Here is a 17,236-nt window from a genome sequence, read left to right on the forward strand (position 1 = left end):
AGTACAAATGTGTACAAACTAACTAAATGTGTACAGAGTACAAATGTGTACAAACTAGCCCAAATGACTAAATGAGTGCTGATAAATAAAACTGAACATCTTCTAACCAGAATCCAGTAGATAGCCAAACCAGTGCTGAAACATAACACCAGATGATATAGAATAGAAGTATGATCCAACAGGAGGAGGTCAAGGATAGGACCCCGCGATACCTGTGAAAGGCTCGTGACCAACTCCCATAGGATAGTAATTGTATCACTACTCCTTACTCCCAAAACATCCCTCCGTCTAATAGCTGCTCTCTGAGGGGAAATAGGTCTCAAATCAGTCTGAGAACTCCACTCACAGCATCAGAAGCACCTTTATTCTTCATATTCCCCCAGCAGAGGCAAAGACAAGACTAATTACCAGTAATGTGGGAGAGATTGTATAGATCTCTTGAGGTTTGGGAATCTTTGCCTTCTCCTAGTGGTCAGGAGGAGTAATTCACAGGAGTAATGGATCGTGGACTCTCACTACCTGTACGGAAAAAAAAATAATTAAATATGGGTATACATTTAAAACAACACCATTTGTACTTGGTTATAGTTTTGAAATGTTCATACATTTTAAGAACAAACAAATGTTTGTTTGCTTTTTAACAAATTCTTAAATATGTTTGTCAATAACTAACCTGACTTTGGTTGTAAACTGTACCCCCGTCTTGATAACAAGAGGTCTGTCTGGATGCATGGGCATACATGGCTGTCTCTCCACTACAAAAGCACTGTAAAAATATAGATGTATTAGATATTAACAGGATTACAGTTTCTATACAATTATTAACAGCTGAAGAGGATTTCCTAAAAACTAATAAATGTCCTGAAAAATAATATATATACTTAATTACACACACACACTATACAAACAAAATTATGTGGACACCACTACTAATTATTGAGTTCAGGTGTTTTAAACGCACCCATTGCCAGCAGTTGCATAAAATCTAGCACATAGCCCTGAAATATTTATAGACGGGAAGTACAATGGGTCATAATGAAGAGCTCTGTGACTTTAAACATGACACTGTCATAGGGTCCCACCTTTGGTACATGTCAATTTGTGAAATTTCTCCCATACTCGACTGCCCCAGTCAACTGTGTTATTATTTTAAAGTGGAAGCGTCTAGGAGCAACAACAACAACCCAGCCATTAAGTGGTAGATCACTCAAACTAAGAGCAGGACTGTCAAATTCTAAAACACATAGCAAATAAAAACATAAATTATGCTTACCTGATAATTTTCTTTTCATCTGATGGAAAGAGTCCACAGCTGCATTCATTACATTTGGGAAATAAGAACCTGGCCACCAGGAGGAGGCAAAGACACCCCAGCCAAAGGCTTAAATACTCCTCCGACTCCCCTCATTACCCAGTCATTCTGCCGAGGAACAAGGAACAGTAGAAGAAATCTCAGGGTGAATGGTGCCAGAAGAATAAAATAAAGACGCCCCACATATATATATCTAGGTGTAGTTATCTACAACCACATACATCTGGATAGAGAATATGGCAATATGGACTATTTTAAGACAAGACAAATGGCACCCGACAACCCCAATGGCTGGGGCAATCACCACCTCCTATGAACCAGACCCCTGCGAACTAGAATTTCTCCGTCACCACACTGTCAGGAATGCGGAAATGGGGGGCGGAACATAATCACGCCTGGTCAGAAGGTAAACCGTATAGTGCAAAAAAGCGCACCCAACCATAAGGCCGTGGCACTTCCAAAGACCTTTATGTTCCAAGCCATGAGCCTATTTAACACTACACATAAGCAGATTAAATCACATAAACATGATTAACCCCCCCCCCCTTATGTTAAGTTAGTCTCGCAAGGTGGTAGCCTCTCAGGAAAACATTAGTACAGTACATTCACAAAGAAAGAAAATGAAACAATCTTACCGGAATCTACGCCGTGGAATAAGAACACCGGCCTTCAAGTGTGACGGATAGTAGCATCACCTCCGCAATGGACTTGAGAGAAGAAAGTAGGCGGCGGAGCGAAGTTCGACAATGCTGATTGCTTGAGGAGCTGTTAACATGAGTCCGGATGGTTTCCCAGAAAGACTCTTCCTGCATCTCTGGACTCTAACTTTCATCCAAGCTCTCACTGAGAGACTGACAGGATTACCTAAAAATCCTGTCCCATGTCGAAGAGTACTACCCTCTATAAGAGACAAATTAAATTCTGACACTTCTCTGCCAACCTCCTAGGACGAAAGGCAAAGAATGACTGGGGGATGAGGGGAGTGGGAGGAGTATTTAAGCCTTTGGCTGAGGTGTATTTGCCTCCTCCTGGTGGCCAGGTTCTTATTTCCCAAAAGTAATGAATGCAGCTGTGGAATCTTTCCATTTAAGAAGTATCCTATCATCTGTTGCTACAAACTGTCTCTGGAAACAACATCAGTATAACTAAAGTGGGTCAGGAGCGTCATGAAATAGGTTTCCATGACAGAGCAGCTGTACACAGGCTTCACATCAGCATGCACAAAGCCAAGCGTTTACTGGAGTGGTGCAAAGTATGCAGACACTCGAGTGATGAATAATGTGTCACTATCTGGCAGTCTGATGGAAGAATCTGGGTGTGGTGGACACCAGGAGAAAGCTACCTACCAGAATGCATAGTGCCTACTGTAAAGTTTAGTTGAGGAGGGATAATGGTTTGGGGCTCTTTTGCACCTAAGTGAAGTGTGTCATCTTAATGCAATAGGATGCACAAAAATATATAGCGTATATGGCCACAGCATGTAACGTATGTAACGCTGTACACAGAAATCCTTCAAAGACCCAAACAAACTCTGGAATATCATTTTGCCTAGACAAGTGATGCAGACAAGTTCACAATTGTCCTAGACTTATACACACTCAGCTATGATTACAGCACACTAGCCGAAACATGTCAGCCAACAGTACACCCGTGCTGTTTTACTGAGAGATACCAGGACCCCTGGTTAATTTTATCCTTTTGGAATGGAAAAAAGTTTTTTCTTTTAACTTTGTCTTTGGGACTTTGCTTTCTTCGATTAAAATATATTTATATATATATATATATATATATATATATATATATATATATATATATATATATATATATATATATATATAATCTCTTAAGTGAGTGCTGGACTTGTGCGCTGTATTAATGAGTTTTGTTATTTTCCCTATGGGCATGGGACTCTGGGGACAGTGCAGCAGCCTGAGAGTGCTACTGAGCACCCAGGGCTGTGCATGTTGCAAAGTCATAGGATGGGTACCCAGTCCAGTCTGAAAGAGCAGTCCCCTTCAGTGTTTTGTATATGTCTAGGATGATTACATAAGCCTATGCACCCTTTTTCCCAGTTTGTTTGATTGAGAGCTTGCATTGTTTGTCAGTTTTAGGGACCCAGGTTTTGGGAGAGACCTTGACGTTGGTACCTGGGCTTGTCCCATTTGGCCAGATACGGTAGCCAACTCTTTCATTTTTGCTTTTAATCTTAGCTGAGAGCTTGCAAGCGAGTGCTGGACTTCCTCTGTGTGCTGTATTATTTTCTTTTGTATGTTTCCCTATGGGCCTTGCCCACAGACCTGTCAGGGGTTAAAGGGACAGTATACTATAAAATGGTTTTTACTTAATGTGTTTCCAATTACTTTTTTTTACCAGCTGCAGAGTATAAAATGTATGAGATTTGCTTTTTTTAAGGCTTATTTGTGTATATGAATTAACTGGTTTTGTGTTTTGAAGCCACAACCTAATAAAATGGGTTTAGCATGTAGGTATAATCAGATCTCATTACTTTATCACATTGTGTACATATAGCTGCTTCTTTATGTTATATCTGTCCATAAACCAATCACCAATACTTGGAGAGAACAATGGAAAATTAACATTTTATTACCTTATTTCTTCTATAACCCACTGGGATAGTAATTTCTTCTACAGGTTGTGTTAACACAGCTTGGCCTTGAGGGCAAAAACTTTCAGGATGGGTGGGGATACCACAGGCTAAATAAACTATTTCAAATGCCAATATAAGGGTAATGGAAATACTTGCGAGCAATTAAATACACTCCAGCAGGTAAAGTGGATCATTGGAAACAAATTAAAGAGGAGAAAATGTTTGAGTAAACTGTCCCTTTAACAGCCTATATAAAACTATATTATATCTATCTATATCATCTATCTAAAAAAAAATAGATGATATATATATATATATATATATATCATCTATCTATCTATATACACACACAAGTGTACTAGGTACTATACTAATCTTATCAGAGATGTGAATTTTTTTTTTCTGCATTTTTAGAGAAATACAGTGGATCTCCATAATTAATTCATTTTGTATACAAATAAATTGATATTAATATATACCTTATCAGATCTCTTTGAGCTGTTTTTGTAAAAAAAGAGTGCTGCTTCCTGTCTTTTTTTGAAACAATGATATTTAATTTTCTTTCTTTTGTAATGTTTAAAAAAAAATATATAATAATAATAATATATCATAATTTATGTAAGAACTTACCTGATAAATTAATTTCTTTCATATTGGCAAGAGTCCATGAGCTAGTGACGTATGGGATATACAATCCTACCAGGAGGGGCAAAATTTCCCAAATCTCAAAATGCCTATAAATACACCCCTCACCACACTCACAATTCAGTTTAACGAAAAGCCAAGTAGTGGGGTGAAAAAGAAAGAAGTAAAAAAGCATCAACAAAGGAATTTAGAATTAATTGTGCTTTATACAAAAAATCATAACCACCATAAAAAGGGTGGGTGTCATGGACTCTTGCCAATATGAAAGAAATTAATTTATCAGGTAAGTTCTTAAATAAATTATGTTTTCTTTCGTGTAATTGGCAAGAGTCCATGAGCTAGTGACGTATGGGATAGAAATACCCAAGATGTGAAACTCCACACAAGAGTCATTAGAGAGGGAGGGATAAAATAAAAACAGCCATTTTCCCCTGAGAAAATTAAATCCACAACCAAAAAAAATAAGTTTTTCTCATAAATGAAAGAAAAAAAACTTAAAAATTAAATGTATGCTTTACCTGATAAATTACTTTATTTTACGATATGACGAGTCCATGGGTTTCATCCTTACTTGTGGGATATTAACCTCCTGCTAACAGGAAGTGGCAAAGAGCACCACAGCAGAGCTGTATATATAGCGCCTCCCCTTCCCCTCCACCCTCAGTCATTCGGCCGAAGGTATAGGAAGAGAAAAAGGAAAGGCTAAAAAGGTGCAGAGGTGACTGAAGTTTACAAAAAATATAAAGAAAAACTGTTTTAAAAAGAACAGGGTGGGCCGTGGACTTGTCATATCGTAAAACAAAGTAATTTATCAGGTAAATTTAGTTTTCTTTTACAAAGATATGACGAGTCCATGGATTTCATCCTTACTTGTGGGAAACCAATACCAAAGCAATAGGACACGAATGAAAAGGAGGGACAAGACAGGAACCTAAACGGAAGGCACCACTGCTTGAAGAACCTTTCTCCCAAAAATAGCCTCAGAAGAAGCAAAAGTATCAAATTTGGAAAATTTGGAAAAAGTGTGAAGGGACGACCAAGTCGCAGCCTTACCAATCTGTTCCACAGATGCATCGTTTTTAGCCCATGTGGAAGCCACAGCCCTAGAAGAATGAGCCGTAATTCTTTCAGGAGGCTGCAGTCCAGCAGTCTCATATGCCAGGCAGATGATACTTCTCATCCAAAAAGAAAGAGAGGTAGCCGTAGCTTTCTGACCCCTACGCTTTCCAGAATAAATAGTGAATAATGAAGATGATTGACGGAAATCCTTAGTTGTCTGTAAGTAAAACTTTAAGGCACGGACCACGTCCAAGTTACGTAAGAGACACTCCTTCTTAGAAGAAGGATTAGGACACAAGGAAGGAACAACAATTCCCTGATTAAAATTCTTATTCGAAAAAACAACCTTAGGAAGGAACCCAGGTTTGGTACGTAAAAACCACCTTATCAGTATGAAATATGAGATAAGGCGAATCACACTGTAATGCTGAAAGCTCAGAAGCAGAAAAAATAGCAGACAAAAACAGAACTTTCCAAGATAATAGTTTAATATCTATGGAATGCATAGGTTTAAACAGAACACCTTGCAGATCTCGAAGAACTAAATTCAAACTCCAGAGAGAAGTAATAGGTCTAAATACAGGCTTAATTCTAGATAGAGCCTGACAAAAAGACTGAACATCTGATACATTTGCCAAACATTTGTGAAACAGAATTGACAAAGCTGAAATTTGTCCCTTTAAGTAACTTGCCGATAACCCTTTCTCCAATCCTTCTTGGAGAATAGACAAAATGTTAAGAATCCTAACTTTACTCCATGAGTAATCCTTGGATTCACACCAAATATATATTTACGCCATATCTTATGATAGATTTTTCTAGTGACAGGCTTTCTAGCCTGTATCAAAGTATTGATAACTGTACCAGAGAATCTTCGCTTCGATAAAATCAAGCGTGCAATCTCCACGCAGCCAGTTGCAGAGAAATTAGATTTGGATGTCGGAAAGGACCTTGAATGAGAAGGTCCTGTCTCAACGGAAGTTTCCACGGTGGCAGAGAGGACATGTCCACTAGATCCGCATACCAAGTCCTGCGTGGCCACGCAGGCGCTATCAGGATCACTGAAGTTCTCTCCTGATTGATTCAAGAAATCACATGTGGGAGGAGAGGAAACGGCGGAAACACATAAGCTAGGCTGAACAACCAAGGTACTGCCAAGGCATCCATCAGTTCAGCCTGAGGATCCCTTGACCGGGATCCGTATCTTGGAAGTTTGGCATTCTGATGAGATGCCATCAAAACCAATTCTGGTCTGCCCCATCTGAGAATCAATGAGGCAAATACCTCCGGGTGAAGTTCCCACTCCCCCGGATGAAATGTCTGTCGACATAGAAAATCTGCTTCCCAGTTCTCTACCCCTGGGATGTAGATCGCTGACAGATGACAAGAGTGGGCCTCTGCCCAACTGATTATCTTGGATACTTCTATCATCGCTAAGGAACTCCTTGTTCCCCCCTGATGATTGACATATGCCACAGTCGTTATGTTGTCTGACTGGAATCTGATGAATTTGGCCGAAGCCAACTGAGGCCACGCCTGAAGCGCATTGAATATTGCTCTCAGTTCCAGAATATTGATTGGAAGTAGAGACTCCACCTGAGTCCAAACACCCTGAGCCTTCAGGGAGTTCCAAACTGCACCCCAGCCCAGAAGGCTGGCATCAGTTGTTACTATCACCCACGAGGGTCTGCGGAAACAAGTCCCCTGGGACAGATGATCTGGCGACAACCACCAAAGAAGAGAGTTTCTGGTCTCTTGATCCAGAATTATCTTTTGAGATAAATCCGCATAATCCCCATTCTACTGACCGAGCATGCACAGTTGCAGTGGTCTGAGATGAAAGCGAGCAAACGGAACGATGTCCATTGCCGCTACCATTAATCCGATTACCTCCATAAACTGAGCCACTGATGGCCGAGGAATGGACAGAAATGCTCGGCAAGTATTCAAAATCTTTGATGGCCGTCAGAAATACTTTCATCGCTACCGAGTCTATCAGAGTTCAAAGAAAAGAAACCCTTGTCTGTAGAACAAGTGAACTCTTCTCTATGTTCACCTTCCAGCCGTGACTTCTCAGAAAAGACAACACTGTGTCCGTGTGAGATTTTGTCAGATGATATGTTGACGCCTGAATCAGAATATCGTCCAGATAAGGCGCCACCGCTATCCCTTGCGGTCTGAGAACCACCAAAAGAGACCCTAGAACCTTTGTGAAGATTCTGGGTGCTGTGGCCAACCCGAAGGGAAGAGCCACGAACTGATAATGTTTGTCCAAGAAGGCAAACCTTAGAAACCGATGATGATCTTTGTGGATTGGAATATGAAGGTAAGCATCCTTCAAATCCACGGTAGTCAAATATTGACCCTCCTGGATCATTGGCAAAATCGTTCGAATTGTCTCCATCTTCAATGATGGAAATCTTAGAAATTTGCTTAGACACTTGAGGTCCAAAATGGGTCTGAACGTTCCCTCTTTTTTTGGGGACCACAAATAGGTTTGAGTAAAACCCCTGTCCCTGTTCCAATTTTGGAACAGGAAAGATTACTCCCATAGTAAAAAGGTCTTTTACACAGCGTAAGAACGCCTCTCTCTTTATCTGGTTAGCAGATAATTTTGAAAGATGAAATCTCCCTCTTGGGAGAAAATCCTTGATTTCCAATTGATAACCGTGGGCCACTATTTCTAGTGCCCAGGAATCCTGAACATCACTTGCCCAAGCCTGAGCAAAGAAAGAAAGTCTGCCCCCTACTAGATCCGGTCCCGGATCGGGGGCCACCCCTTCATGCTGCTTTGCGGAAGAAGAAGCGGGGGGTCCTCCTTTAAAGTTCCGAAAGGAACAAAAATTATTCTGTTTAGCCCTCATTTTAACCAACCTATCCTGAGGTAGGGCATGGCCCTTACCTCCTGTAATATCAGAAATGATCTCCTTCAATTCTGGCACAAAAAGGGTCTTACCTTTAAAGAGAATAGCTAAAAGCTTATGTTTTGATGACACATCCGCAGACCAAGATTTGAGCCACAATGCTCTACGTGCTAAAATAGCAAATCCTGCATTTTTTGCCGCTAATTTAGCAATTTGAAAAGCGGCATCAGTAATAAAAGAATTAGCTAGCTTAAGAGCCTTAATTCTATCGAGAATGTCATCTAATGGAGTCTCAACCTTAAGAGACTCTTCTAGAGCCTCAAACCAAAAAGCTGCTGCAGTAGTTACTGGAACAATGCAAGCCGTAGGTTGTAAAAGAAATCCCTGATTAACAAATAATTTCTTTAGTAGACCCTCTAATTTCTTATCCATAGGATCCTTGAAAGCACAACTATCCTCAATGGGTATAGTAGTACGCTTAGCTAGGGAAGATATAGCTCCCTCTACCTTAGGGACGGCTTGCCATGAGTTCCAAATGGTATCTGATATAGGAAACATTTTCTTAAAATTAGGAGAGGGAGAAAACGGTATACCTGGTCTATCCCATTCCTTACTAATAATTTTCGAAATTCTCTTAGGAACCGGAAAAACATCAGTGTAAGTAGGAACTTCCAAATATTTATCCATTTTACACAATTTCTCTGGAGGAATCACAATAGGATCACAATCATCCAGAGTCGCTAAAACCTCCCTAAGAAACAGGCAGAGGTGTTCAAGCTTAAATTTAAATGACATAGCATCCGAATCTGTCTGAGGCAAAACATAACCTGAATCAGAAAATTCACCCTCAGACAGTAATTCCCTAATCCCCAACTCAGAGCACTGTGAGGGAACATCGGAAATAGTTAAAGCATCAGAGGATTCAGTATTTACATTAATACTTGACCTACTGTGTTTATCCTGCAACACTGGTAATTTAGACCATACCTCTGTAAGGGTAGTTGACATAACTGCAGCCACCTCATGCAGAGTAAAGGAATTAGACGCACTAGAAGTACTAGGCGTTGCTTGTGTGGGCATAAAAGGTTGTGACTCTTGGGGAGAATTAGATGGCATATCCTGATTCTCTTCAGACTGAGAATCATCCCTAGGCACACTTACTTTATTTAAAATATGCTTTTTACATTGTAAAGCCCTTTCAGTACAAAAGTTACACAATGTTAGAGGGGGTTGCACAATAGCTTCTAAACACATAGAACAATGAGAAACCTCAATGTCAGACATGTTGAACAGACTAATAATACCACAAAAGTCGTTTAAACACTTATTTATAGCATAAAATAAACATTAGAAAAAACGTGTACTGTGCCTTTAAGAAAAGAAAAAGTGAACAATTTTTCCAAAATGCACAAAAAACGTTAAATTATTCCCAAATTTAACTTAATATCGTTGGTTAATTCAAAAAAATTGCTGCACCCAGAAGCAAGGGCAGAAATAAGGCTTTAGAAGTACTTATATCAACATGTAGTCAAAAGATAGATAAAAATACACTCTGCACCTCGCCACTTGCCTACCTGCCCCCAAGGTACTTCGAATCAAGTTTCCAACCCTTCAGACCAGCTACACAGTCCAGGAGCCACCGAGTTACTGTTTGCTGCTGCTAAGCCTGAAGAAATTGCGCCAAAATAGGCTCCGCCCCTTAAGGTCAAAAGTTGGAGTAGGCCCAAACAGCACCGCATGAAAATGCAGTTTTGCACTAAAGTAAAAATACACACACAATATAACCCTCAAGCATAAAACCAATAAGTTTTAAGTGCCAAAAATAAAAAAAACATAAAACATCGTTTTTTATATTGTCTCCCATGTAAAATAATGCCCAAATATCAGCTAATGATGAATATAAAATAGGGACTCTAGTAACACCCCTCTTATTAAAATAGGTTTTACTGCTTACACCATTCCCATACAGGGAAATAATGCTAGCCAGTTCTGATACACCAAGTCTCCTCAGAAAAAACATAATTTATGCTTACCTGATAAATGTATTTCTCTTGTGATGTATCGAGTCCACGGATTCATCCTTACTTGTGGGATATTCTCCTTCCCTACAGGAAGTGGCAAAGAGAGCACCCACAGCAGAGCTGTCTATATAGCTCCTCCCTTAGCTCCACCCCCCAGTCATTCGACCGAAGGCTAGGAAGAAAAAGGAGAAACTATATTGCCTGTCTAAAATAAACAGGGCGGGCCGTGGACTCGATACATCACAACAGAAATAAATTTATCAGGTAAGCATAAATTATGTTTTCTCTTGTAAGATGTATCGAGTCCACGGATTCATCCATACATACGGATGAAGGGAGGGACAAGACAGGTACCTTAAACGGAAGGCACCACTGCTTGTAGAACCTTTCTCCCAAAAATAGCCTCCGAAGAAGCAAAAGTATCGAATTTGTAAAATTTGGAAAAAGTATGAAGCGAAGACCAAGTCGCCGCCTTACAAATCTGTTCAACAGAAGCCAGCCACTGCTCTAGTAGTATGAGCAGTAATTCTTTCAGGAGGTTGCTGGCCAGCAGTCTCATAAGCCAAACGGATGATGCTTTTCAGCCAAAAGGAAAGAGAGGTAGCCGTAGCCTTTTGACCTCTCCGTTTATCAGAATAAACAACAAACAATGAAGATGTTTGACGGAAATCCTTAGTTGCTTGCAAGTAGAACTTTAAAGCACGAACCACATCAAGATCGTGCAACAGACGTTCCTTCTTTGATGAAGGATTAGGACACAGTGAAGGAACAACAATCTCCTGATTGATATTCCTATTAGAAACAACCTTAGGGAGAAACTCAGGTTTGGTACGTAAAACCACCTTATCTACATGGAAAACAAGGTAAGGTGAGTCACACTGTAAAGCAGATAACTCAGAAACTCTTCGAGTCGAAGAGATAGCTACTAAAAACAAAACTTTCCAAGATAGAAGCTTAATATCTATGGAATGCATAGGTTCAAACGGAACCCCTTGAAGAACTTTAAGAACTAAGTTTAGGCTCCATGGTGGAGTAACAGGTTTAAATACAGGCTTGATCCTGACCAAGGCCTGACTAAATGCTTGAACGTCTGGGTAATCTGCCAGACGTTTGTGTAAAAGAATAGACAAAGCAGATATTTGTCCTTTTAAGGAACTAGCTGATAATCCCTTTTCCAATCCTTCTTGGAGAAAAGACAATATTCTAGGAATCCTAATCTTACTCCATGAGTAACCCTTGGATTCACACCAATAAAAATATTTGCGCCAAATCTTATGATAAATCTTCCTGGTGACAGGCTTTCTAGCTTGAATCAGGGTATCAATGACCGACTCAGAGAAACCACGCTTTGATAGAATCAGGCGTTCAATCTCCAAGCAGACACAGTATTAACACTGAGTCAGAGAAACCTCTATGACTAAGCACTAAGCGTTCAATTTCCATACCCTCAAATTTAATGATTTGAGATCCTGATGGAAAAACAGACCTTGAGATAGAAGGTCTAGCCAAGGTTGGCAACTGGACATCCGGACAAGATCCGCATACCAAAACCTGTGAGGCCATGCTGGAGCTACCAGCAACACAAACGATTGTTCCATGATGATTTTGGAGATCACTTTTGGAAGAAGAACTAGAGGCGGGAAGATATAAGCAGGTTGGTAACACCAAGGAATTGCTAACACATCCACTGCTTCCGCCTGAGTATCCCTGGACCTGGACAGGTACCTGGGAAGTTTCTTGTTTAGATGGGTAGCCATCAGATCTATTTCTGGAAGACAACAGATCTGAACAATCTTAAAAAAAAAAAAAAATTTATGCTTACCTGATAAATTTCTTTCTTTTGCAATGTACCGAGTCCACGGATTCATCCTAACTTGTGGGATATTGTCCTTCCTGACAGGAAGTAGCAAAGAGTATAGCTCCCCCCCCCCCCAGTCATTCGACCGAAGGCCAAGGAAGAAAAGGAGAAACTATAAGGTGCAGAAGTGACTGAAGGTTACATAAAAAAAATACTAATCTGTCTTGAATAGACAGGGCGGACCCTGGTTGCCAGCAAATAAAATTTCAAAGAACGAACCACGTCGAAGTTGTGCAACAGATGTTCCTTTTTACAAGAAGGATTAGGACACAGAGAAGGAACAACAATTTCTTGATTGATATTCCTGTTAGTAATAACCTTAGGTAGGAACCCAGAAAACCACCTTATCAGCATGGAATACAAGATAAGGAGAGTCACATTGTAATGCAGATAGTTCAGAAACTCTTCGAGCTGAAGAGATAGCAACTAGGAACAAAACTTTCCAAGATAAAAGCTTAATATCTATGGAATGCATGGGTTCAAACGGAACCCCCTGAAGAACTAAATTTAGACTCCATGGCGGAGCAATAGGTTTAAACACAGGCTTAATTCTAACTAAAGCCTGACAAAAAGCCAGAATGTCTGGAACACCTGCCAGACGCTTGTGCAACAAAATAGAGCAGATATCTGTCCCTTTAGGGAACTAGCTGATAATCCTTTCTCCAATCCCTCTTGGAGAAAAGACAAAATCCTAGGAATCCTGATTTTACTCCAGGAGAAGCCTTTGGATTTGCACCAAAAAAGATATTTACGCCATATCTTATGATAAATTTTCCTGGTAACAGGCTTTCGAGCCTGAATCAAGATATTTATGACTGACTCAGAGAAACCCCGCTTTGATAGAATCAAGCGTTCAATCTCCAAGCAGTCAGTTGCAGAGAAATTAGATTTGGATGCTTGAATGGACCTTGAATCAGAAGGTCCTGTCTCAATGGCAGAGACCATGGTGGAAGGGATGACATGTCCACCAGGTCTGCATACCAAGTCCTGCGTGGCCACGCAGGCGCTATCAAAATCACTGATGCTCTCTCCTGTTTGATTCTGGCAATCAGACGTGGAAGGAGAGGGAAAGGTGGAAACATAAGCCAGGTTGAACGACCAGGGTACTGCTAGAGCATCTATCAGTACAGCCTGAGGATCCCTTGACCTGGAGCCGTAACGATGAAGACGCCATCAGATCCAACTCTGGTGTGCCCCATAGCCGAACCAGCTGAGCAAACACCTCCGGATGGAGTTCCCACTCCCCCGGATGAAAAGTCTGACGACTTAGAAAATCTGCCTCCCAGTTCTCTACACCTGGGATATAGATCGCTGACAGATGGCAAGAGTGAGCCTCTGCCCATTGGATTATCCTTGAGATGTCTATCATCGCTAAGGAACTCTTTGTTCCGCCCTGATGATTGATATAAGCCACAGTCGTGATGTTGTCCGACTGAAACCTGATGAATCTGGCCGAAGCCAGCTGAGGCCATGCCTGGAGAGCATTGAATATCGCTCTTAATTCCAGAATATTTATCGGTAGGAGAGCCTCCTCCCAAGTCCACAAACCCTGAGCTTTCAGGGAATTCCAGACTGCACCCCAGCCCAGAAGACTGGCGTCTGTAGTCACTATAACCCATTCTGGCCTGCGGAAACACATTCCCCGGGACAGATGATCCTGTGACAACCACCAAAGAAGAGAGTCTCTGGTCTCTTGATCCAGATTTATCTGAGGAGATAAATCCACATAATCCCCATTCCACTGATTGGAGATAAAATAAAACTAACAGTTTAACACCTCTTCTCTTTACTCTTCCTGCTTAGAGCCAGCAAAGAGAATGACTGGGGGGTGGAGTTAAGGGGGGAGCTATATAGACAGCTCTGCTGTGGTGCTCTCTTTGCTACTTCCTGTCAGGAAGGACAATATCCCACAAGTTAGGATGAATCCGTGGACTCGATACATAATACAAAAGAAAACACATATGGAAGGAGTGACCACTCCCCCGGATGTAAAGTTGAGATAATCCGCTTCCCAATTGTCTATACCTGGGATATGAACCGCAGAAATTAGACAGGAGCTGGATCTTGCCCAAGCAAGTATCCGAGATACTTCTTTCATGGCTTGGGGACTGCGAGTCCCAGCCTGATGATTGACATATGCCACAGTTGTGATATTGTCTGTCTGAAAACAAATGAACGGTTCTCTCTTCAACAGAGGCCATACCTGAAGATAGCACGGAGTTCTAAAATATTGATTGGTAACCTCGCCTCTTGAGGTTTCCAAACCCCTTGTGCTGTCAGAGATCCCCAGACAGCTCCCAACCTGAAAAAGACTTGCATCTGTTGTGATCACAGTCCAGGTTGGACAAACAAAAACATAATTTATGCTTACCTGATAAATTTATTTCTCTTGTAGTGTGTTCAGTCCACGGGTCATCCATTACTTATGGGATATATTCTCCTTCCCAACAGGAAGTTGCAAGAGGATCACCCAAGCAGAGCTGCTATATAGCTCCTCCCCTCACATGTCATATCCAGTCATTCGACCGAAACAAGACGAGAAAGGAGAAACTATAAGGTGCAGTGGTGACTGGAGTTATTTTAAAATTTAGAACCTGCCTCAAAAAAAGACAGGGCGGGCCGTGGACTGAACACACTACAAGAGAAATAAATTTATCAGGTAAGCATAAATTATGTTTTCTCTTGTTAAGTGTGTTCAGTCCACGGGTCATCCATTACTTATGGGATACCAATACCAAAGCTAAGTACACGGATGATGGGAGGGACAAGGCAGGAACATTAAACAGAAGGAACCACTGCCTGTAGAACCTTTCTCCCAAAACCAGCCTCCGAAGAAGCAAAAGTGTCAAATTTGTCAAATTTGGAAAAAGTATGAAGTGAAGACCAAGTTGCAGCCTTGCAAATCTGTTCAACAGAGGCCTCATTCTTAAAGGCCCAGGTGGAAGCCACAGCTCTAGTGGAATGAGCTGTAATTCTGTCAGGAGGCTGCTGTCCAGCAGTCTCATAGGCTAAACGTATTATGCTACGAAGCCAAAAAGAGAGAGAGGTAGCCGAAGCCTTTTGACCTCTCCTCTGTCCAGAATAAACGACAAACAGAGAAGAAGTTTGTCTAAAATCTTTAGTTGCCTGTAAGTAGAACTTCAGAGCACGGACCACGTCTAGATTATGCAAAAGACGTTCCTTCTTTGAAGAAGGATTAGGACATAATGATGGAACAACAATCTCTTGATTGATATTCCTGTTAGAAACAACCTTAGGTAAAAACCCAGGTTTAGTACGCAGAACTACCTTATCTGAATGAAAGATCAGATAAGGAGAATCACAATGTAAGGCAGATAACTCAGAGACTCTTCGAGCCGAGGAAATAGCCATCAAAAACAAAACTTTCCAAGATAAAAGCTTAATATCAATGGAATGAAGGGGTTCAAACGGAACACCCTCAAGAACTTTAAGAACCAAGTTTAAGCTCCACGGAGGAGCAACAGCTTTAAACACAGGCTTAATTCTAGCCAAAGCCTGACAAAAAGACTGGACGTCTGGATTGTCTGCCAGACGCTTGTGTAAAAGAATAGACAGAGCTGAAATCTGTCCCTTTAGCGAACTAGCGGATAAACCCTTTTCTAAACCCTCTTGTAGAAAAGCTAATATCCTAGGAATCCTAACCTTACTCCATGAGTAACTCTTGGATTCGCACCAATATAAATATTTACGCCATATCTTATGGTAAATTTTTCTTGTCACAGGTTTCCGAGCCTGTATTAATTTATCAATAACCGAATCCGAAAACCCACACTTTGATAGAATCAAACGTTCAATTTCCAGGCAGTCAGCCTCAGAGAAATTAGGTTTGGATGGTTGAAAGGACCCTGAATTAGAAGGTCCTGCCTCAGAGGAAGAGACCATGGTGGACAGGACGACATGTCCACTAGGTCTGCATACCAGGTCCTGCGTGGCCACGCAGGCGCTTTCAGAATTACCGATGCCCTCTCCTGTTTGATCCTGGCAATCAGCCGAGGTAGCAACGGAAATGGTGGAAACACATAAGCTCTGTTGAAAACCCAAGGGGCTGCTAATGCATCTACCAGCACCGCTCCCGGGTCCCTGGACCTGGATCCGTAACAAGGAAGCTTCGCGTTCTGGCGAGATGCCATGAGATCCAGATCCGGTTTGCCCCAACGACGAATCAGTTGAGCAAACACCTCCGGGTGAAGTTCCCACTCTCCCGGATGAAAAGTCTGGCGACTTAGGAAATCCGCCTCCCAGTTCTCTACGCCTGGGATGTGAATCGCTGACAGGTGGCAAGAGTGAGACTCTGCCCAGCGAATCATCTTCGAGACTTCCAACATCGCTAGGGAACTCCTGGTTCCCCCTTGATGATTGATGTAAGCCACAGTCGTGATATTGTCCGACTGAAATCTGATGAACCTCAGCTTTGCTAACTGAGGCCAAGCCAGAAGTGCATTGAATATTGCTCTTAATTCTAGAATGTTTATTGGGAGGAGTTTCTCCTCCTGAGTCCACGATCCCTGAGCCTTCAGGGAATTCCAGACTGCTCCCCAGCCTAGAAGGCTGGCATCCGTTGTTACAATCGTCCAATCTGGCCTGTGAAAGGTCATTCCTTTGGACAGATGATCCGGTGACAACCACCAGAGAAGCGAATCTCTGGTCTACTGAGCATGCATAGTTGCAGCGGTCTGAGATGCAGGCGCGCAAATGGCACTATGTCCATTGCCGCTACCATTAAGCCGATTACCTCCATGCACTGAGCTACCGATGGGCTTGGAATGGAATGAAGGACACGGCAAGCATTGAGAATCTTTGATAACCTGGACTCCGTCAGGTAAATCTTCATCTCTACAGAATCTATAA

At 41.5% G+C, this 17,236-nt stretch overlaps 1 protein-coding gene across 4 annotated transcripts in view; it reads right to left on the minus strand.

Annotated features, from left to right (window-relative positions):
• The window catches only part of STAT3 (signal transducer and activator of transcription 3), a 600,544-nt gene that overhangs the window by 374,277 nt on the left and 209,031 nt on the right, over positions 1–17,236 (minus strand). For all 4 annotated transcript variants that reach the window (XM_053699116.1, XM_053699126.1, XM_053699099.1 and 1 more), the window contains exon 10: positions 674–766. In XM_053699116.1, coding sequence (XP_053555091.1) covers positions 674–766 — 93 coding nt within the window. The remainder of the gene's footprint in view (positions 1–673; positions 767–17,236) is intronic.

Source organism: Bombina bombina, chromosome 1 (genome assembly GCF_027579735.1).
Source record: "Bombina bombina isolate aBomBom1 chromosome 1, aBomBom1.pri, whole genome shotgun sequence".
NCBI classification, from domain to species: domain Eukaryota; kingdom Metazoa; phylum Chordata; class Amphibia; order Anura; family Bombinatoridae; genus Bombina; species Bombina bombina.